Here is a 24,879-nt window from a genome sequence, read left to right on the forward strand (position 1 = left end):
TGTTTTTTTGATGAAATCAATTTTAAAGGAATCTTGAGGGTACATGGAATGGATTAAGGATAGGTTGCCTTGTAAAAATTTTAATGTCGTTAAAATACTAATATGATTTGTAGCTATATGTTTTTTCAGTCAATCTTCAGCATTTGAAAGTGCTGTTAACAATAGTATAAAATTGTTAAAATTGAGTTTTATTATTTTTTCACTTATTATTTATTAAACATAAATTTTTGGACATAATGAAATGAAACTTCGAAATGCCTAAACTGTGTAAGTGTCGCAGCTGCCAAGCTTTGTCCTTATTCATCGCACGTAACAATGCGTGCATCTTCTCTCTTGCGCACAAAAATCATGGCAACCTCTGTTTGCGGCTATTGTGCAACTGGCAACCATGGATTTTCATGTTCAATGTTCAATTTTGCATAAAAATTAAAAAAAAACCGGTGAATGCAGTTAATTAACAATAATATACCTGTTTACACTTGGCAACCCTAATGCTGCGGCCGACTAAGAGCTGACAACCATTTTTATTTTGATTTGTGACATAATTTTCTTTCAAATGCTGTAAGATTGATTGAAAAAACATATAGCTGCAAGTCATATTAGTATATTAATAAGAAGAAAGATCTCTGGCAATTAAAGTCATCCCACATTCTAGACTTTTTAAAAGGAATGGGGTTTTCCAATATCGCAGCAAGAAAGGGGTCACGATAGATCGTTTGGGTCGCAGTGCATACGAGACCCCAAATCTATACATACATATATAAACCATTCTTGATAATATAGAACCATATCATTTTCATGTAACCTTCTGCAAATAATGAGATAGAAAAGTGATTTTCGCCGTATCGGCAATTATTATTAATAAAATGAAAATCATTCTCATAAACAGTACAATTTTCTGTTTCAATCCTAAACCATGATAATGATTTGGTTAAATTTATGAATCGGTTTACATTTCTAATTAATTGGATTTGATAAAATGTGATATATTGTGTTAAAAATATCATATTCCAAGTTACCGAATGTGAAATACTTCATATGTACATTACCTACAAAATCGTTAAATATTTGGAATAGTACTATTCATTACAATTTCATAGTTTTATCATTTTTATCCTTCCAATAGAAACTATAATAGTTTTTATTAGAATTAAAATTTATTGCCTTCAAATCATTCCGTGATGGAACAATAATTATTTGATTTATTCAATCAATTTATATGGAATTCCAACAAGACTCGTTTATATAGGATGATTCATTTCTAAATGTGAATAAGGGATAATTGATATTTATCAAAAATATTCTATTTCCGGAAGTACACTTTCACTCATACACGAGTGTTGACTTGGATAAATGAAATAAAAAAACTGCAAAGATATATTATTCGATATAGTCTCCATTAAGATTAACACATTTTCCATTCGATGCATTTCTAGGAAAGAAAGATACGTGAACTACTGATTCATACACATATGACTGTATATCAAAGAAAATCGTTTACCACGGAAATGTTCTTTAATTTTTGGAAACAGCCGGTAATCGCTTAGGCAAAATTGGCATAATACGCATATGTAATTGTGGTGTCTACATCATAATGATGGATTCATCACTTACTCATAGTTACTGCGTTGAAAAACAACAAGTGTCTTTTCGAGATTGCTTGTGTGCATCTGCTAATATTCCTCGTATCGTGAAGACAATTCCTTCATGTTAAATGTAGCAGTTAATATATTATGTACCACATGGATTTTCTTCAACATTTTTGAAGTCGTCACATCATTTGGTCGACCACTGCGATGCTGGTCTTCGCAGGTCGTACGGCCTCGTTAAAACTCCGCTACCCCATATTTTCCTATTGATAACGAAGGAGCAGATCTTTCAGGATTTTTAATCTTCTTCAAATTCATTTCATAGCAACGCACCGCTCTACTATAAGACTTTTTTTCTGAGTATTCATTAGAATTTTTTATTATATCTACGAAAGTCGTATTAGTACTGTCCTCCAAATACTCTGTTTCAATTTTGGGACGAAAAAGACTCTACAATATGTTTAATTTATGAACATGCACCCCTTGTAACGGAAGGTTTTGGTCAGCCCAGTAACTGCAATTATTCCGATAGTACCATTTAGAAAAAAGTATTTTTCATCCAAAAATTGAATATTGAAAAGAAAGTTTTCATTAGTATTCATTTTGTCAGTCATACTCACAAAATTGTAGTCGCACATGTTCTTCGGCCAAGGTGCTCATGGTTGTAGGATTCTAATCAATGTGAACAAAAATTGCTTATTTTATTAAAGCTATGAAATGCCCGTTTTTCAATAATATAGGAATAAATCTAAATTGTTTTACAGGTGAAAATACGATGTTCAAAATTTTCACAAATTGTGTCGAGAAAGTGGTAGGTGTCTCGTTGAAATAAAAATATTTTAGCAACTTAAAATCTAATGAACACTGCCATATATCGGTTTGAACTGTTTTCTGTGATCACTCTGTATATGCCAACTAGGAAGTTAAATATTACTTCATTAAATAACTTTCCGATGTGTTGGGAATAGTTTTACATAATTTTAACGGTAAATATCAATAATTCAAACAAACAAAAAACATTTGCATATAATTGCATTTGCTTCAGCGGAATCGAATAAAAGCTGGCACATTTATCCATAAATTGATTGAGTGAACAACTTTTTTTGTCGCGATATGTAATTACTATACAGAGTTTTTTGATAAACTCACATAAATAATAATCGTAATAACATACTTTGTTTGTTTGTTTGGTTATTTGTGATGAAACGCTTTGTCTATATTTTTGGAATTTGGATTAGTCCATGCAATGCAAATTTTATGAATGTATCGAACATGAAATATTCAAAAAGCTCAAGCAAAAAATGTGATAAAGAGGGCCAAAATCATGTAAGGTTGATTGTGTTTTTGTATGAATTGAAATTGGTGAGTTGCAACTGATTTTCGATGATGAGCTTGAGCTTTCTCATAATATAGTTTTCAAAAAGAGTTAAAAATAAAATAATCTTCTTTTTAATAGTTGTAGGGCAGTATATGTATCCTTCCATTATTTTTTTCTGTCATATGCATGTAGTGTTGAATATTTGGTTTTATTATTATCCAGCTGAAGGGAAGGAAGATGTATTAGGCTGCAAATTATAATAATAGAGTTAATTATTATGAATTGATAATTTATGACCCCAGCCATCCCATTGAAACAGATATGTGCAATTAGTTATTTGTATACTTACAGTAAATTATTCAAACAAAATGTATCACTGCATAATACCCACAATAAATGTATGTACAGTGCAACCTCGATATAACAAATCGTAAGGGAACAAGTAAATATTCGTTATATCAAGTAATTCGTTGAACTGGAGTTTGTTATGTTGAGGTTAGGTTGGTCTAAAATTCGTTATAAAGAGGTAAAAATAGTTTTATTCACCTACTAATAAATGATAACACATTTTTATCAAATTACTGTATGTATTTCCTATTTAAAAACAATTAGGGAGGTAATTTTATATAAAGGTTTTGGGTTGACAAAATTCGTATTTATACTTTTTCTTGATAGTTGAAAATTCGTTATAAAGAGGTTATTCCCAAAAAAATGTTCATAATGTAAAGGTTTATTTTACATTGACTCTTATGGACAATTCAAGGGGATTACGAAGAATTTGTTAAATCGAGGAAATCGTTATATTGAGGTACGTTATATTAAGGTTGCACTGTATATGCAGATTGTAACATTGGGTAAATTTATCTTACATACGAATTTGTTCATTTTATTTTAACTCGTCAAGCAAGTAAATCGTAAATATCAATTAAAAAAATAATATTAACGATAACATTGGTTGAAATAACATTAGAACATTTAAATTATGGCTGCTACTAATTTAGTATTTTCATGGTGCAAAGTTTTTTATCCTTATTATCAATGTATCTCCATATGACTCCATATTTGTTGATTTCATTAACAAACTTTCCATACAAACGATAAATCTAATAGAGAATTTGTATTTCTAATTGGGATAACTATGGTTACATAACGTTATTGCAAAAACTAATCATCTCAGATTCACCCAGAGGAGGATTTAAACGAAACTGTTAAATAAGAATTTGTTAAAAATAGTAGTGTTATGTAAAATATATATTTATTTGTCAATTGTCATTTGTTTTTTGTTTATTTTATCGATAAAAATTAGGTTTTATTGTCTTTTAATGCCGATTGAAATTGTGCGAGACAACTCAATGCATTATACAAGGCGTCATGTTTACCCTAACCAAAACCAACACTTCCTTTTCTGTGTAGTGTAATAAACACGGATCTATTAAAGAATAATTTAAAAAAAAAAGAATTCAAATAATAGTAATAATAATAATTTATTATACTTGTAAGAACTGTAACTATACTGTAGCTATAAATTTCTTTTACGCGTTAGGAAACTTAATCACAGAAATTTGCATTCGAAAAGCAAATTTGAACAAGTACCTACGTATTGTTAGTTGTTTAATTAATGTCATACAAAACTGGACCCAAATAATCTATCAAGATCAGAGAGTTTTTACAAATTCTACACATCTACATATTTATGTACTTTTAAAACCATCCAATTAAATAAAACAAGCGACCTACATACGATGTGGGTCCTAGTCGACACAATTCGTCGATTTTGCGACCCGAATTCGAGTCGCTCCGCGGCCTCAAACGAGTCGTCTTCCTACAGCCTATGTAGTCGGGTACCTATGCAAATTTAGCGACGAGGCAAAACGAAAGCCTCGAATAGTAATGCCTTTTCGGGCGAATTGTGCCCAGGGGGTAGAGGAAAAATTCGAAAAAAGTCGAAATTTTTTTATGACAAGTTAGTTTTTTCACTGATTTAATGGTTAGAGCAAGGTTTGGTTTAATTTTATATATACTTATTAGACCTTTTTATATGTTTTTCGTAATGAATATTCTTTATTTTAGTTGTCTCTCAATAGAATATCAGTTTAAAATAACAAGTGAAAGTTGACGTTTCGACCTTTATCAAAATATTTTGACACAGTCGAAACTTCCAGTTACCACATTAGGACGCCGATCAAAATAAAGTTAATAAATACCAGCAGCAAATATCACGAGCCAAAAATTAGGTTATATTTACCACAAGTTTTACAAAAATGTCCCAATCAATCTGATGATCTGACTTATATTTGCTTGGTTGTCCATCCAAAAGTAACTAGACTTCTCCCTGGAACTAGAATCAAATGACACCAAAGCTTCCTCTACTGATCAAAATAAATTGCGTCTTGCATTGCACGATATGTTGCTCCATGTTAAGCGGCCTTTAGGAGTTCCTATTTCAGTCAATAAAGACAACCACTCAAATTTTCTTTATTAATGCACTTTAATAATCTACTCTATGAATCGAGTAATAAGTAAATAGTCACTAAAGTGAGTCAGGACCATCCATTGACGGTACTCTGAGATTATTTATTGTGGAAGATCTTCTTCAATCTTCTCTCTGCTAGTGGCTGATTGAATAGATGATTTATTTATTCAATGTTGTGTATTTATTCAATTCAATGTCGTTGGATCGATTTTTGCATCTTATGGAATAGTTCTAATCTTCGATTAGTGGGATGTTGTTTGGTTAGAAACGTACCAAGGGACTTTACTTAACATACGGAGTATTTTGGATCGAAATGTTTGAAGTATCTTCATATTTGACGGTTTACTATAGCCATTCCATATGACTACATTGGTATATAGTTTTGTAGATAAGTAATTTATTTTAGAGACTTAGTTGAGACCTTTTGTTAAGTAACCAGTGCATATTTTTCAATTTCAGATCTAAATGTTTTATCTTCCTTTTGATATATGTCTTCCATATAAGTTTTCCATCAATATGCAAACCTAAATATTTGACAATTGGAATATTATTGATGCACATTTGCGGACAGATTTTCTTGTGGTAAATGTTATTTGAACTGATTTACTATTTCAGTTTCTAAAGAATACCAACACGATAGACTCTGTAGAACGTCTGTTGGACGTTTAGAAGAACACACCATTTTTTAGATGGTTTTTTAATTATGTTTACTATCCTGTGGAATTGTTGAATTGTAGAGTGACCGCGTCTGAAACCGAATTGGCGGTGTGGTATGAGTTCGTTTATGGGAGCAACTGTATTTTATCTAGTTTTTTTGATATTATTGGAAGTGGGCTTATAAAGCGATATGAAATAGCTTGTGTTGCGGAATCATAACCACCTGGGCATGCTTCCATTACGAAATACTGTTATTTATTTATCTAAAACCTACTACAAGTAGTGTATCATCAGTAACGTTAACAAAAATGTTTACGCCTCAATTTAAACATGCCGTAACTTGTTAAGACTAGTCTCTAATTCTGTGAGGAGTACTATGACTTTACTTTCTTTTAATCATTTTCTCTTTGCTTATTGACTATACGTTTATATAAAAAATTAGTATTATATTATTGGAAACAAAAGTTTGAAGCAGCCGTGGCAGTAAATTGAAGGTGCAGACACAGTTAATGATCGAACGGCACAGTGTTGATTTAATCGTTTTAATAATGGATGTTTGACACTTGAAAATTGTTCGTGCAATAATTAAAATACGCACTATTATTTCCACGTGGAAATAAATATTGTTTTTTCAGAAATACATACTATTTAAGCTTGATCTTAAGTTTTTATATGTGAGATTTAATATTTATCATAATATGTTTAGGTTAAATTCCACTTTCTTTTTCATTTTTTAATTAAGTATAAATTTTCTTTTCACTGCGAAAAAATTATTTCATAAATTAATAATAGCATAACATTAAATTATTTTATGTCAGACTGGCAAAATGCTGTCAGTTTTCTCTCTAAATTCGAATATTCTCGGATCGTTTTTAAATTTAGATTTAATTTTAGTGAAAAACAATAAAAATTTATAGGATTTTTTTCCAGAATTTGATTGATTATTTAAACGTCTTAAACTATCAGTTCATACCTAGTCTAATTATAGATTAGAGGTAAATATCGGTGTATATTTGTACAAAAAAATGTCGTTTTTTATATATGAGACTGAATTTAGAGATCGATAAGTTCTGGAAAAATTCTCAAATGTAGAAGGTGAATTCAATTTATTTAACTGACGCACTAAGAGAAAAGAATATTTAAAAAAGTTAATTCAATAAACGTTATTCAAACAAATGAGAGAATACCGTATGAGTATTAAGTAAGTACGTCCATGAAATTAATGTTTGTGATATGGGCAAGAAGAAATAAATTATAAAGACTAATTAAATAAAAAATTAAAAGCGAAAAATAGTAACGTTATACAATTGATCTATTTCCATTAAACATTAATATTCAAAGCGTAATTGAACACTTCAATATAAGGATGTAAATGATGAATGTCTTTTTAAGTGAATCAGTGTATGTATACATGATATCATCGTTGTTGATAAAAATGGTGGTTTATGTGGGATATACGGGTCGAAGAAGTAACATACGGGTCTTTCTTTTTTTTACATTGGTGGACTAGCTTTTACCCGCCGCTTCGCTCGCATCGAATCCATTAAATAAGTGTCAGAAATCATTATAACAGAAAAGAACGAACTCTGTAGCTATATTAGAACCTGAGATATAGATCTTTGAATGTAGAAAAATTGCCAAAAACCTACAAAAATCCATAACTCCACATTTAATGTCCGCGTCTAGCTCCTTTCCAACTCAACCGATTTAAATGGTCAAAAAAGAAAGAAGGTGTTTCAGCGAGTGTTCTTAAACCAAAACGAACTCTGTAGCTATTTTAGAACCTGAGATATAGATCTTTGAATGTAGAAAAATTGCCAAAAACCTACAAAAATCCATAACTCCACATTGAATGTCCGCGCCTAGCTCCTCTCCAACTCGACCGATTTAAGTGTTCAAAAACTCAATAGAAAGAAGGTGTTTCAGCGAGTGTTCTTAAACTAAAACGAACTCTGTAGCTATTTTAGAACCTGAGATATAGATCTTTGAATGTAGAAAAATTGCCAAAAACCTACAAAAATCCATAACTCCACATTGAATGTCCGCGCCTAGCTCCTCTCCAACTCGACCGATTTAAGTGTTCAAAAACTCAAAAGAAAGAAGGTGTTTCAGCGAGTGTTCTTAATCCAAAACGAAGTCTCTATCTTGAATAGAACCTGAGATATTGAGGATAGAACGTGTGTATGTGAAAAACTCCCATAAGTAATGTACAGGGGGAAATCGCATTTGAGTATAACTTGAGAATGGTGAAAATTAGATGAAATCCGATGGTTGATTTGTGCATCAATACCTTTCATTGAAAAAAAAATTAAGTAAATCGGTTGGGTAGAACGCTTGAACGGACTCGGAATGGAAACCATCAATTTTTTAATATATAAGATGTACTTTCTGGCTGAAGCCGTAACACTCAATATCCACAAAAAATAATAAGGACGTGAATTCTTAGCAAAATATGCATTTTATTAGGTTCTATGGTCTTTATTCATAACGCAAGTGTATTATGTACACTGAAGGACGTACGGCGAAGGATTTCGGACTGTAAATTCACAAACACCCCTTCCCCCCAAAACAAACCTTTAATTTTTTTTTGTTTCACTGGGTACTAGGTTATAGTTGATCAATAGCGACCAACGATGAAGATTTAATGTAGACTCAATGTTAAACTAATATGTGATATCATATGTACGTACGTACGTAATTAATGAAAAATTTTGAGGTTAAACAACATTGAAATAGTATTTGAATTGCTTCATTATATAATATTTGCCCTTTTAGCCTTCCCTATCCCATTAAATAAATCTTGGATGTACCGCTGATTTTGTAAATTAATATCTATTATCTGTAGACTTTAGATAATTAAATTACTAAACAAGTTGTGTGGTATCAACCTGTCAGAAGAAAAAAGTTTTCATTCTCTAATAATTTCACCTATTTAGTCATTATTCATACGCAAATAGCATAACACATACAGAAAGTTTCCCGATGTTTAATCTTTTGAAGTCAAGTAATTAGTTGCGCATGGATAAAATATCTATGACGTATCAATCGTGTGCCTGCTGGATAGGTCCCGTTTTATGCCAGTAGGGTGGTAGTCGTGGTGCAACCTGGAAACTCTTATTCCTTTGAGAATCAGTCGGTTACCGGTGACGAAGTTCTTGAAAACATTGCCAAAATTGCGATATGTCATACAAAACAAGAGGCCTGGAATGCTCACTGTCAGTGTTGTGCTCGTCCACAGCAGCTGTTCAGACAGAATTTGGCTAGGGGGTTGTTTAATCATCCATTCTTTTGCTATGATCTTCCTCAAGCGTTTTCTTGCACTTAAAAAAATCCTTTTCTTTCTTTCCATGAGCGTTTTGATAACGAGGAGCTGTCATACGCAATAGCAAAGTGCTAAGGCAGAGGATACAAAAGTTGATCCTCCAAAAAGTGTCACGATTCTCGTGGTAGCTTTTTTGAAAAATAGCCGAAACATTGCTGTACTTATTGCCAATAAATATGTACCTGAAAGTCTTTTCTTTACATTCTGGATGTATCTCGTATATTGCGACCTAACCTTTGAATCAAACGTTGTGATGGTCCTAGTGAAACTTTTATTGTAATTTTTAAAACAACGGCCAACGTTATAAGAACAATATTTTGGAATGCTGTTTGTTGTACGAGCACCTTGAAGAAGGTGAGATTCGATCATTCGAACGAGAAAAATGCGTACAACCATATGAAGATGAAAATTAATCATAACAAAAGTTAGAGTCTGAGAGATATATTCTTTCAAATTCCTCTGCTTATTATCGTGAAAAAATTGTCTGACTAACAACTCAACAAACATGACATGACTAGGACATTGCTCAACAACTTACTCAATGCACTCGTATTTGATGGACGAAGAGATAAGATAGAATTTGTGGTGCCTATATAAATAAATTCATGAAAATATGAAAATGTATACAACAACTGTTTAAATACATAGATTGTTTGAAAGAGGAATGCAATTAAGATACACTGAAATGGGACCATCAATTTTAAAGAAGAAGTAAATGCAGCAATAAAATCAGCTCGAAATGGAAAAGCAGATGCGTTAAAGCTAATTGAGGAACAATATCTAGCTGAGATAACTGTCCTGTTTAATAAGATCTATGCAATCAACGTTCGTCACAATCCAAAGACACATAAAGCCCAAAAATGCGAAGAAAATCACACTATTAGTCTGATGAGCCGCACGTTAAAGGTCTCTCTCGAAGTCATCTACCGTAAGATTTATAAAAAACTGGAAGAAGAGTTTGGATTTAAAAACGGTTTCGGCACAAAGGAGGCTTGGTTTACCTATAATGTCTTGATACGGTGTGTGGTGTATGATTAGAACGGAAAACCTTTCTCATAAAGAATAGATACAATGAATTAAATTAAACTGCTTGTTCGCATTCAGTCCAAACTGACGAATGCAGTGAAAATCAATCGAGAAGCCAGACAGGGGTCCTCCTAGAGGAAATCTTCACCAAAGCTGTGGAAAATGATGCCAGCGGAAAAAGAGTTAACGGCATTCTACTAAATAATTTGCACTATGCAGATGACACTGTACTCGTCGAAACTATTCAAAATTTACTATGTTGAAAAATGTGGCGCTGACGTTTGCGGGCGTTTGTATTTATAAATCACACTTCGCAATCTGTTGAATTTATGTTAAACGCGAACGAGGGCACCAATGCGATCGCAAGTGTAAAAGATTGTAAATTGACCTTTAGCCGAGAATATGGTCTAACGCTTAACCAAACAGAATATAGATAAATAATCTTCGATTATAAGTTCACTTTTTGCTCGTTCTACATATTGTCGGTTACGTTTTTATCGTTTTGCTTACACTTTATTAAAATACATATACCAATAGTGAAAAAGACATAAAACGAATGGGTCAGATGAAATTTTTATTTGATTTTTATTTACTCAGTGGATAACTACCTAGTTAACACAATATGTTTAATCCTAATAACCACATCATTAAAGTTTCTATTTAGTTTCTCTTAGTAAATTTAACCTAACAAATATAAAGTTGATTGTTCTCTAGTTTGGTTAACATAATTAATAAAATTATAGCATCATCATACTTAAAAAAGTATTTAAAGTGCACTAAAAATGATTCAATGAATTCTCGCGGTACAACATAATAGTTGCGTCTGTGAAAAACTATTTTTGGTATATTAGTGAAACAAAATATATTTAAAATATAATTATAAAACTTGTTGCCGAAATATGTAAAGAAACAATGCCAGTGTCGACAATACGAAAATTAAGCCGACAACAAATGAAACGCTATTTAAGAGAGATTGGAGAAAAAAGCTGTTGAGTTGGTGAGTGACATCAATAACGATCTAGATTTGTGCGAAAAGTTTATAATGTCGAAACCAAAGTCCAATAATCCCAATGGGCCGCCTCGATCTTAAAAAGTACGCCCTCACATATGAAAGTATTTTTCGCTGGATTCTTCTAAAAGTTCAATAACAAATATTGATTTGAATTTTAACACCATTTGAATGGAGCGCTACTATGAGAATACTCGGTAGTTTATGGCTTTTAAATCACGGTAATGCATCATCTATGCTTGTTCGTTCGTTTTTCGCCAAAAACCGGATTCCCATACACAACTACTAAAACCGCCACAACCTCTAATTCCCAAAAATTAAAAAGACCTATAAAACATTTTGCCATGATTGATGGGATAAAGATAGTATCCTGAGAAGAGCTCAAGAGCATATCAAAAAGCATGCTTCAAGGATTGCAAAGAGAACTGGCCGAAATATTTCATAGATGAATTTTTTTAAGTAGACAAAAAAATAAAATAAATGAATATGAACAGGCGTCCTATTTTTCAACACATCATGTATATAAATAATGAATGTTTTATAAAAAAGTCAATTATCTTAACCTATTCTATTTAAATATAATAAACATAAAAAAACGTGGAGTAAAATTGAAAATATATAGACATATATAGACATGAATAAAAATGTTACTCACTGTATAAAATATAATCATTCCACTACATATGTCATAAAAATAGAAATAAATTACTCACCTTTATTCCAACCTCACGGAAAGTATGCACATCCATGAGAAAATAAGTCGCAAGGTCACTGAAACAATTTAAAAAGCAAAACAATAGGAATTAAGACATGTAGAAACGCGGCAAAATACCACAATGCATGACAACGAACAAAACTATGCCTAATAGACTTACCGCTACAAATACGTAATTCAAATAATAATTGTAATGTACCGGATACGCGATTCAAATCTCAAACACGATACAACCGTCGAGTGTCAATTATTATTAAAAGTGCAATCTATGGTAGCCATCCACTACGTGTTACGACTGATCCTCTACTAAGGCGGTGAATACACTCCGCTTGCTGATTTTGTTTTGAAAAACATTCTTTATTATGATGACTGGATGTTGTAGCTGTCTTGCTTACTTGTTTTTAGAGCGGGCGTGTAAATCAAGAACTTTGAAATCGTTTATGAAACGAATGCACTTTCATTGTTTAGAAGAGCATGCGAGAGAACTCATCACTCATTACACATTATCCGCCACAAGGGGTGCATTGAAAAATTTAGGGAGATAATATTACATACTTGATTGGCAACTTCTATAGGGAATAAGAACACAATGAATTAATTTCAATTTATTTCATATTTTTTTATTTATTGTTCACTTATTTGTAACAATAAGAGAGAATGAAGAGACAATATCACAGAAAAAATCAACAGCAAATATTATTTTATGACTGACTACGCAGAATATACGAGAATATGGTAGAAACTTGATTTAAAAAAATTAAATACAAAGTATTATAAACCTTGATATCAGCATTGTATAAAGAATACTATTATTTATTCAATGATATCAGTTAATAAATTAAAAATTATGTTTTATAATATAATACATTTTGTAATGATTGGTGAATTACTACTATAAATTCGTGTACTTAATTAATTCATACCAGTTTTATCTCCCCAATTTTATTTAGCATTTATTCATTCGGAAGTATTTCCTCAGATATCTATGTTAGAAATGAATAATTTGCCAAAATCAATAAGTACAAATGATCAAAACTATTGAAATATGTATATACTGAACACACTCTTTACTTTCACAACACCAACACTTATATCATTACTCTGATTTCAGAGTAGAGTCCAGAAAGATTTCAAGGACTGCGGAAAATTTTCCCATCTTTAATTTCCGAATCCACATATAATAATAAATTCTATTTTTAAATGAAAAACTATCTGGTTTGATCATAAAAGAAGTCAAAACGGCAGGCAGAGGATACAGAATGGGAAAACATGAGTTTAAGATAGTTTGCTACGCTGATGACGCGGTTGTGATATCTGCTACACAGATTTGAAACAGTTGCAGGAAAATTCATTATGATCATATCGACACAAAAGACACAATCCTTGACAATAGAGAGAGAACCAAGAAGATGCAAACTGGCAATTTATAATAAAAGTGTAGAGCAGGTTATGTCTTTTAAATATTTAGGGGTTAACATCACGAGCAATAGGAACTTGAAACAAGAAGTCAAAACGCAAACAACAGCAGCATCTAGGATATCAGGATTCCTTCGAACCGTGATATGGAGGAATAAATTTTCAAGAATCGAAAGCAAAACACGGATATATAAAACTTGTGTCAGACCAGTAATATGACATACGCCATAGAAACGAGAGCGGAGACTGCAACTACTAAGCGGATTCTTAGATTGACCGAGATGAAGACTTTACGCTCAATCACAGGGAAAACACTAAGAGACAGAATAAGGAGCAATGAAATTAGAAGAATGTGTGACGTTCCGGATATAGTGAGATGGGCCAGAACTAGAAGAAGAGCATGGAGAGATCATGTCAATAGAATGGACGACGATCGACTGACGAAAATCGCAAAGGAAGAGAGACCCAATACAAGTAGACCGCCTGGAAGACCACCAAAGCGCTGGTATGAGAGCTGGTCCTCAGAGTCACAACTTAGGCTGCCTCTTTGAAAACACAAGACATAGTCTTAAAATAAGAAGAAGAAGATATGGTTTGATGGATAAACTTACAAATTCCTTTGATAACCATTTCAGAATATAGTTATGCATGGAACAAAATTCATTTCAGTACAAAAATAAATTTTATAAACAAAATGTATGAGCAGCTATAGAAAATTGCTTATCACCGTTCATAACTCATCTATTCATGAGTCATTTCGAGAAGCAGATTAGTTTCCCATGGTGAGGTAATAGGATGTCGAATATATTGTTGTGATATTTGATACAAAAGATAGCAAACTAGGTAGAATTTTATATGTTTGGCCGTTAGATGCAGATATTTTTCATTTTGTAATTGTTGCAATATCTTTTAATCCTGCTTATATAAAAAATGAGAATATTCGCGAAACTGTTAATACTGAACATACTGTTTACACTACCACTACACCAACACTCACAATTACACTGTCTGACGAGCGTTTCGATAAACAGTTATCGTCTTCAGAGACTGAAGATAAACTGTTTCAAAAATAACTCAATATTGACCAGTTATTGTTTTCTTTTTTCTAAATAATATAGATTACACTCTCTGAAAAATCTCAAAACACTGTGCCATGACATTATTGATTGAAAAAATGTTTTTGTTAAGGTTAACCTATTTTACACAAGTAAATTAACCAACTGACTTTTAGAGGGTATTCCTGGGAAAACTCCTATCTAGAATATAAACAAAAATTTTCTATTAAGACAATTTTTTAAAAATCAGACATTCTAGTTAAAACCTGGTGAGAAGGTCGGAAGGTTGGAACTTACCTTCGTCTTGTCTCTTCTGATAATGAATTCATAAGGTTTTTTGCTAATTTATTGGGATATGATGACACTCTTTTACTATTTGATTAATAGAACTTTTTGATAGTGTCCTTAATAAGCAAAGTTTTTGGTCTTTGTGGATCTCAGCATTTTTTACGCACCATGGCGAGTTCACTATTATGGGTAATATCTTGTTTTGATACCTCTGAATGATATCAATGTTGGAGTTACTAGCAATGCCTCTGAGTTGTATACCATATGACCAAATTGGTTTAAATATCACTTTACGTATTACTTGTTTTCGAGTCTATGTTGTGATTTCTTTCCAAGTAGCCAATAGTGTTGTTTTAGTCCTAACTGCCCTTTTGGCGAAAGTGTGCTTTTGTCAGATTAGTGTCCGATCTATAAACATACTTAAATATTTGGCATGATCGAAATGTTGAATTATTGTCCATTTAGAGTAATCCCTTAGCAGTTTCACAGTGTATGTCATGTTAACAGATTTACTGCTATTGGCTTTCGTGCGCTTTGTTTCTAAACAACTTTGTACTTTTTCTAAGGCTATTTGAAGATTTCTTGAAGCGATTTCAATATAATATCAGACGTTAGGAGGGTTTTATCATCAGCGTAGATTGCTACTAAAGTTGACTTAGTTGGTAGTAAATCAGCAGTAAACAATAAGTATAACTTCATCTCAGAGACGACTGATCGTACAAATTTGAAGCAAAAATTATCTATAAAAATTCACTGAAAATTATTTTCAATTTTACTATCATTTGAAAGGATGCGCAATTTGATTATATAAAATTCAAAAATTACTAAATTTTAAAGTGTGATCTCATAATATACCTATTTTACCTCGTATCTTTGTTTAGAAAATAGATATTTTGCGAGAATTCAAAGATAAAGTCTAAAAAATACACACAATAATAATATTAATTTAATTAAACACACTCATCAGCAAATTTCCTTCCTTAATAGATCTAAATCAGTTCTACCTCGATTGATTCTATTAACACAAATTCTGCGATGCCGGACCTGGACTATAAGCAAAATTAATTCTTAAGATAGTTGCCTATTGGTTTGAGGTTGTCATGGGAACGTACGACGCCTTGTGCCACGAGACAAGAAAATGTGACTGTTGAAATTATGATTATGATAAATTAATAGTTTATTTTTGAAAAATTGAAATGAAATTTTATGTGGTACCAAATCATTCATAGTTAAATGCATAAATACTACTTAATAGTGATTAATGTCAATATAAAATTGCTTAATGCTGCAATAATTGTGGTGACAGGTTACATAACCTAAAATAAAATCATGCACAAAATTTTTACGAAAATCGTGAGAAGTTGCAAAAGTATCAGTAAATTCCACTCTAGTCGAAGATATGTAGCTAAGGATAATACGAAGAATACTCCGGTAAGAGCTGGGGTTAGTATATTATTTAGCAAAAAGTATTTATTACTTTCAAACACTGTTACCTCTGGTTTATTGATGTTCATTGGAGATTTATGTCAGCAAGAGATAGAATTTCGACAAAAATTGTTAGAAAAACGTTACGATTTCAAGCGATTAAGTGAGTACCTAATTAATTGAATGTAAAGTTTTAGGAATAAGTGCATATATTGAGTAAAACTGTTGTATCAATGAAAAAGTAGCTGCTACTATATAAACAGTCACAGTTTGTTATTTCCTAAAAACAATAAATATTTTCAATTTGAATTTTTGTATTCTCTCAATTGATTTAAATGGTTAATTTAGAATATTTTTCTTGTTACAGCCCATATGTTCATAGTGGGATTAGCCCTGGGCCCCCCTCATCATTACTATTACATTGGAATTGCAAAAAAATGGCCACAAAGGACAACAAAGATTATATTGTGGAAGATTATGCTTGATCAATTTGTAATGTCCCCATTGTGTATAGTAGCATTTTTCTTTGGGTTGAATGCACTTGAAATGAAACCATTGAAGGAAGTAGTTTCTGAATTACAAAATAAATTTTATACTGTTTATTTAGTAAGTATATTTATATTAGTTTATTATTGCAGTTATAAATGAATCTTTCATTTTATGTCAGTATTTTAAAGCATAGATTTTTGTTTTCAAACAATAGATGATATATTTACAATGTATTTAGTATAAAGCTTGAAGGGCTAGTCAAAAACATCACTTTAAGCTATAGAGTATAGTGCATCACTTTTGATAATTTTTTAATGAAAAAACATGTTTTCAAAATTGCACAATGAACAACTACTTTGAACTTTGAATATCTGCTTCTGGAAAATTAAAGTCATGTTGATTGCAAAATTCTTACACATCTTTTTTACCCTACATTTTTGGTTTTTTAGGTAGATTGGATAATTTGGCCACCTACACAATATCTTAACTTTTATTTGGTACCAGTTAAGTATCAAGTGTTGTACATAAATGCAGTAACCATGTTGTACAATGTATTTTTGTCTTTTATGAAGTACAAACCTGAAGATATGTTACTCAATACAATCAGCGAAGTTCCTGAAAAAGTACGAAAAGATTGAATTTTTGTTAATTTTTATATATTTTATATTTGTTATGGAATGACTAGGGAAATTAAATGATAATGACTATTTCAAGAATATATATTTTTTATTTACCTTCCTTATTTGATATATAAAATTGGTGGAGCATCATTAAGTTCATTCCATACACTTTCATTTTTTTTCAGTCGTCCCTATGACTAAAATAGATTTGTTATGCTTCCAATAATGTGAAATCACGGAGTTTGCTCCATGTTTCAATTTTCTAATAATTTTTTTAATTTTCATGTTTTAGGGAAGTAAGAAAATGAAAACAGGATGCTGTAATGGTAGATAAAATATAATTCATTATTGTGATTACAACATGCCTTTACTATAAATCTTAACACACGTGTTTATTCACAAAAATGAACTCCTCAGTGTAATTTTTCATTTGTGTATAACTTTAACCTTAACAACTTTAGCTTGGATTTTCTAGCTTAATTTTATTCCTGTCTCATATTTCTAGTCAAATAATATTGCCATGTAATTAATAGTTACTAACAAGCATTAAATCTTCTTCACAATATACATGAGAATCTTATAAGCTAATTAAAATGTGAAAATTTATGAGTAAAATAATCAGAAATGAAATTTGAATCATGCCCATATGCTGTCAAGGTATAATTATTGCCATAGAAGGAGATATTTGTTATAAAAATAAAATCTGCACTGATTTCAAACTCAATTTTAGGCGGTGTTCAAGTATTACGTAACGCAATTTGGGGGAGGGGACTGGTAAAACGTTACGATGCATTACAGACGGCGGGGGTGGTTCGAACAATGCGTTACGTAACACTAATTTTTTAATTAAATAAAATAAATAGGAAAATGACATATTTAAAGTTAACAACCTTTTTCATTAATGTGTTATGGAGAATCTTGGTATTGTCAGTCACTTTTACTTTGCTCTCCCAAGTTGGCAACCCTTTTCGTTTACCTTTCCCTGGACTGTATTGTACGCCATTTTTATTTTGTTTTCGTTATCAGTATTCGTTATTGTTTCGATGCAACTATGAGTGATTTAATAATTCTGGAATATACACATATATTGCAAATTAGAAATCTCTTGTTTTATTTATTATTACCGCAAACGCTTTTAAAACAATAACAATTCATTTTAACAACTTCCAGATGCGTTATGTAATAATATTTTTATGACCCCTTACACATTTTTTAAAAATCTGTATATCCTAGAATAGTTGAACTTAAAACTTAACAATTTGATCGTTATATTTCACCTCCCTATTGTAATTTTTTTATCAAATGGTTGAAAAATATATAATTACTTTTCATATATATTAATTTATTTAAGAAAAATTTGCAAGAAGTTAACAATAGTAAAAGTTTATTCAAGGTAATTTGTAAAACAGTATAAACATATAATTTTAAATACAACTTTATCACTGTGCTATTTGACCCATTGGCTTAAGATGTTCAGCTACCTCAAAGTTACAACCTGTGGAAGCCAAAATATCTTCTACACCAACACCTTCAGCAATTTCAATGAGTTTCAGTCCAGCTTCACGATCTACTGTAAACACTGCTTTTTCTGTAATAATCATGTCTACTACTTGCTTACCAGTGAGAGGTAATGTACAATTTTCTAATATTTTGTGCCCTCCATCTTTGGCACAATGTTCCATACAAATGATAACTTTACTTCCAGGAGCAGATACTAAATCCATTGCACCTCCCATACCTTTTACCAACTTCCCCTAGAAGAATATACTTTATAATATCAATAAATATCATTCAAATGTTTTTGAATTCAGTGATTGTGTGATTTAGCATGCTACCAAATTAAACATTACAGAAAAATGGCACTCACTCGTTAAGGGAATATAGAGAACAACTAAAGAAGTTATTTGAATTATAATATCTAAAACTTAGGGAAGAAATCATAGTCAAAAACTTTCACTTCAAAAGAAATATCTTAATCTCAGTATATGCAGTAGTAGAAATCTGAATTGTTATATAAGCTGATATGTGCGATATTGCTAGCAGTTTTTATGATCACATACCAATTTTTTTTTTTTCGAATTTGAATTTAAAATCTATTTCATCTTTCAGTGAAAACAAAACATTTTCACCCCTCAGCACATTATTCAAAAATGTATTTATCAATGATGTATTTCTAAAATTTGGATAAAACAGATTGCAGATTATGTTGAGGACATGTATGCTAATATTTCTGAAAAATACTCCCAGCAAATGATAGATCTTATATCTCCTGTGCTTGTTATGGTGATGGATAATTACAATTCAATGCAATCATATTGTATTGAAATGCTTCAAATTTAGAAAGATTAATAATACTAAAGACACCCATACTATATCACAGCTAGAAATTGAAAGAATACATTTTCTTGTTTAGAAAAATATAGGAATGCACTTACAGGGATCATCCAATTTGCAAGATCTCCATACTGTGAAACTTCCATTGCTCCTAGAATAGTCAAATCGATGTGCCCCCTAAAATTTAAATAAAAGTAGAATAATCTGGTTCATAACATTTATCAATTGACTCACCCTCTGATCATTGCAAAACTTTCATCACTGCCAAAGAAAGATGCACCAGGTACCACTGTAACAGTTTCTTTTCCAGCGTTAATAAGATCTGGATCGACTTCACAAGGATCTGGGAAGGGACCAAGACCTAAGATTCCATTTTCTGATTGTAGGAATACTTCTACATTTGGAGGAATGTAATTGGAGGCCAACATTGGCATACCTATACCTAGATTAACTGCAATAAAACATTAAGAAAAATGATATCTTAGTTATTTTGTTTTAGTAATATTTCACTTTTATTATTTCAGTATTAAACTAACTGTTTCTGTTGGTAAGTTGGTACTTAAATTCTCCCATTGAAAGAATTTAAAGGAACCTAAATCATGTTTGATTTAGGAATTAGCAATGACATTGAAAAAATATTGCTCAAAGTCCCTTCAAATTGATAAACCTGCAAAGAAAAATAATTACCTAACTCAACAATATCATATATTATTTATCAAGAATATTATATGCATCATCATCAACCATGAGACACAAAATTAAAAAATTAAACTATGGTTGGGAAAAAGTAAAATTAAACTGCAAAATCAAAATTACAGCTCATCACATACACATTTAGAAGAGATAAATGGTTAATTTCAGTTATTACACATAAAGAAAATATTTATATTAATTCAATTTTAAAACCATATTTTTATCTTTTTAAAGGATACCATACATTCCGTCTTTAAACTCCAGTGCAGCCCTCCGTGCTATCCTTTCTCTGTTAGCTGCTGCCGGATTTTTCTTTATTACAGAATCTGTACTACTCGCCTTTTTTTGAACAGTTACTTTTTCTATTCTCTTCTCATATTTTTCTCCTTGTATAATTCTGTCAACATATATACCTGGTAAATGAACTTCATCTGGTTGAATTTCTCCCAACTCTACTATTTCTTCTACTTCGACTATTGTTGTTTTTGCAGCCTTCGCCATAGGATGGTTGAAATTTCTAGCAGACTTTCTGTGAAACATATGTACTAATAAATATTTATCTGCTTCATTGAGACCCATGGAACAATTCAAGATATTCACTTAATCATTCAAGTTTAAGGGAGACCAACATTTCCAATGATATGTAATGATTGAAATAAGTCTAAAAATATTTCAAGGATTACAAGAGCAAATATTTTAGAATGATAAATATTATAATATCACTTTAATAGTTTAATCAAAGAGTTTATATCTGATACAAAAAAATGAACCAAGAGAAAGTGATAAGGCTGAGTTAAATATACTGGCAGAATTGGATTAGTGATATGTACCATAAATTAAAGACTCCCTAGGTAAACACCATTAATGGGGATTTGATTGCAAATATTTTGAGTTTCAAAGTTTAATTGTAATATTTAACTGTCTCCTCTTAGGTTTCACTTTATAGCATTACCTATCTATTTATGCCTATAATCATATATTTTCAAATTTAATCTAATAAATCTATCAGTCGTTGTTTTATTCCAATCATCAAAAAATAGAAGTCCCCTAAAAAGCAATAAACATTGTTTTTCTTGTGAACTGAACAATGTGAGAATGAAGCTAGATTTTTTAAATTTATGATTAAAAATAATGAGTGCTGAATATATTGAAAAATATGCATTCACACCCTACCATCACTCAACTTAACTTCATAATTATATATTGGTCTAACCATTTCCAGTAGCTTTGGTAGCAGTGCTTATTTTTGAACAACACATCACTTCACGAACAGCCAGTTTTATGACCAACATATTCATAGTACCTAACCTAACACAATCAGAATTTACAACTGGGAAAGTTGCTACTATATGCTGAATACAGGTTAGAGATATCAGTAGAAGAATTAAACCTTAAAACAGATCAAGGATATTCAAAGCATTGGTGACAGATGACCAAAATTCCAGGTCGCATCAGGTTTGAAAGAAGCTTTAAGTATTAACAAATAGGCAGTGTGTATCCAGAAAGTCTATAATCTATGTCCATACCAAATAGTAACTTGGCTTTAAGAAATTATTATTGGTACTTTCTAAGGCCAGTTAACAATTCCATTTAAGTCCTCTCCTTATAATCACATGAACGGAAGATCGCACACGCACACACACACACACACAAATTTTTGAGAAGAAATATATATGTATGATATGTATTATTATTACCTAAATAAAAGGTTTCCTACAGGATCTGCCTTCCACGCCTTGATAAGCGCAAAATCACCAGTAATGGCTTCTTCCATGATATAAGGTTTTCCATTGAACATTTGAGATTCTTTCTGTTTGCTAGCTAATTCTACTTTACCATTTTGGTCATATTTAATAGGGGCTCCACCCTCATGTACGAGAGTTCCATAAGCTGTGGGAGTATAAAAAGCCGGAATACCTGCTCCACCTGCTCTAACTCTTTCAGCTAAAGTACCCTATTAAAAATGAGAGTTCAATATAGTATAGAATCTTTATTTGTACTTTCAGTAGTTAAATGCATTTTTAGTAGTAATTTTTATTTTTAGAATTCTTAACACTGTTTTTATATAAAAACTAAAATATGTTATCTTGCACACTAAACATAAAATAGGTGTAATAAATAGAATTGACTATTAACTTTTAAATCAGGATGTTAATAGCAAAGTTAATATATATAAATGATAAACTCATTGTATTCAAACTAGTGCTAATAAAAGACTGTTAGTTTAATCAGTAATTATATGCTGATTTAGACCTTGAACTGTAAGTAGTACTGTAGATTAACAGAATTGACCTATTAAACTAAACATATTTCTAAATACCTGTGGCGTGAGCTCTACTTCTAATTCTCCTTGTAAAAATTGTTTCTCAAATTCTGCATTTTCACCCACATAAGATGATATCATTCTCTTGATTTTTTTTTGCTTCAACAGTAAACCTAATCCAAATTTATCTGTCCCTGCATTATTTGACACAACTGTGTAATCCCTAGATTCATGTTTTAATAAAGCAGCTATAATATTTTCTGGTATACCACAGAGGCCAAAACCTAGTAGTAAATTTTAATAAACATGTGTTTTCCGAACATCATATTATAAAATATATTTATTTTGTCATATTCTAAAGCTTACCTCCAATAAGTAATGTAGATCCACTAGGTATATCCTTCACAGCTTCTTCCAATGTATATATTTTTCTTTTGTTGGGGCATTTTGTAGCAAAACAACAAATGGTAACCTATAAAACAAGCTATTAATGTAAATCCTGTATTTTATATCATTTCTTACCTTCGTAACATCTTGTGATACACAAGAACTTTTCCAAATTTGTATTCCTAAGGTTTTTGTAAGTAGTCGAGATTTGAACATTTTTGTAAATAAATGAAGAACTCTTATCAGGTAAAATCTAAAACAAACTCGAACAAGTTACGTTTTCAACAATCGCTATAAGAATTATGAATTTACAATTAGATTGAGTACTTAATTATTAATTAAATAATAAATTCAAAGGTTATCAGTAATATTATTAAAAATTATCATATGTTTTTATTTTAAATAGAAATGTATAATTGTTGTTTGAGCGTAATTTTAACTAGATATATTCACAGTACTTATGTCTAATTCGTATAAAATTATTTTACCTTACCGGTTTCTATTGACTAGGAAATTTTTCGTACTATCCTACTACCATAATTTTAGCAAATAATTATACGTAATTCCATTCATGTTGTGGAATATTAGCCAAAAATTATAGTCAAATTTTTAGAACAAGAAGAAGAAGTCAAGGTAATGCGAGGTGAGAAGTCAAGGTAATGCTAAGGTGAAGATTGGAAATAAGAAAGTAAATAACTAGTGGGTAGAACTAAATTAATTTACAAAAGAAAAGAAAATAATACTGCTAAAAATGTGTATTGTTAGGCAACCAACACTACAATAAACTTTTTTGACACTATGTAATTGTCAATTATAAGCAGAAAACCTAATGTGGAGATATGTATATTATTATGGAAAGTAGAGAGGAGGAGTATCTCATATGCAAGAAGAGTTGAAAAAGTGTTTAACTAAGAAATAACAGTTTAAAAACCTTCCAGAATGATGTTAGTGTATTGAAAATTTCAATTATTTACATCGTACAAAATTGCAACAAGTTGTTCAGGGCGTAAATAATATTTGGTGCTTCCTTTAACATTTACCCCGATGGTAATGTGGCGTTATCTTCATCTAACGCATTTCGACGGACACTTTTTCATATACACAGATTGTCCTCTTCTCTAGAGAAGGGAAAGTTATTGAAGATGATGATAGATGTTTTGTTTCACTAAGTCTTATGAAATAGAAAACATAACGTTCGACAACAAAGAGAAATTATAGTAACTATAATCCTTATATAAATTATTCAGTTCACTTTACATTTGAGCTCGAGTAACAAACAATATCTTCATCGAAAACCCTTAGGTTGGTACAAAGAGAACTGTACTATACATTTTTGTGGACAACCGACTTTCCTTCATTTCAGTAAGAATATGGTGTACTATTCTAACAAAAGTAGTTGTGTTTTGTCTCTCCAGAGTGAATATTCCATTTACATAAGATTATTTACATAAATATCATGATTTACAGTATTTTTTGAAACGTCTAAAACAGTGCTTAAGTTACCATATACTTCTATATGAATTTCATTAATATATAATTTTATTTTCCATTTGATGCATATTTAGCTGCACTATTCTGTATCCATATTCTAATTGTTAGAAAAAAGAACAGAATAAAATTTTAAACTCTTTATTAATTACATATAACATTCATTAAATCTTCACAATGTAATTCCTAATTACTAATATTAAAACAACTATTAGTTTAGTCAACAGACACTTGGAACAATGTTTTCTTTTTATAATATTTATTCTAAGTATTTTGAAAAATGTATACTGCTTATTTTCGAATAGTAGCATT

The 24,879-nt window shown here is 30.9% G+C and overlaps 3 protein-coding genes across 4 annotated transcripts in view; 1 reads left to right on the forward strand and 2 right to left on the reverse strand.

Annotated features, from left to right (window-relative positions):
- Positions 1-12,562, reverse strand: part of LOC130900615 (actin-associated protein FAM107A) — a 59,975-nt gene extending 47,413 nt beyond the window's left edge. Inside the window, exons 1-2 of the mRNA XM_057811333.1 lie at positions 12,270-12,562; positions 12,108-12,165 (exon numbers count right to left, since the gene is read on the reverse strand). Of these exons, the coding sequence (XP_057667316.1) occupies positions 12,108-12,143 (36 nt within the window). The 5' untranslated portion in view covers positions 12,144-12,165; positions 12,270-12,562. The remainder of the gene's footprint in view (positions 1-12,107; positions 12,166-12,269) is intronic.
- Positions 12,563-15,968: 3,406 nt separating this feature from the next.
- On the forward strand, positions 15,969-17,498 carry LOC130900689 (mpv17-like protein 2). Its single transcript, XM_057811467.1, has 3 exons — positions 15,969-16,456; positions 16,661-16,899; positions 17,232-17,498. The coding sequence occupies exons 1-3, from the start codon at positions 16,198-16,200 to the stop codon at positions 17,418-17,420; spliced, it is 687 nt and encodes a 228-aa protein (XP_057667450.1). The 5' UTR covers positions 15,969-16,197; the 3' UTR covers positions 17,421-17,498.
- A 1,271-nt stretch (positions 17,499-18,769) lies between these two features.
- LOC130900696 (succinyl-CoA:3-ketoacid coenzyme A transferase 1, mitochondrial) lies at positions 18,770-23,854 on the reverse strand. Of its 2 annotated transcripts, none has more exons than XM_057811479.1 (9): positions 23,573-23,854; positions 23,215-23,332; positions 23,059-23,164; positions 22,750-22,976; positions 22,127-22,383; positions 20,669-20,958; positions 19,971-20,187; positions 19,838-19,913; positions 18,770-19,156 (listed from the first exon to the last, which is right to left on the reverse strand). In XM_057811479.1, exons 2-9 carry the CDS (start codon positions 23,293-23,295, stop codon positions 18,842-18,844), a joined length of 1,569 nt encoding a protein of 522 aa, XP_057667462.1. In that variant the 5' UTR covers positions 23,296-23,332; positions 23,573-23,854; the 3' UTR covers positions 18,770-18,841. The 2 variants fall into 2 exon arrangements, with proteins under 2 accessions (XP_057667462.1, XP_057667471.1); XM_057811488.1 differs by having other exon boundaries at positions 23,568-23,723.
- Between the last annotated feature and the right edge of the window lie 1,025 nt (positions 23,855-24,879).

Source organism: Diorhabda carinulata, chromosome 1 (genome assembly GCF_026250575.1).
Source record: "Diorhabda carinulata isolate Delta chromosome 1, icDioCari1.1, whole genome shotgun sequence".
Taxonomy (NCBI): Eukaryota; Metazoa; Arthropoda; class Insecta; order Coleoptera; family Chrysomelidae; genus Diorhabda; species Diorhabda carinulata.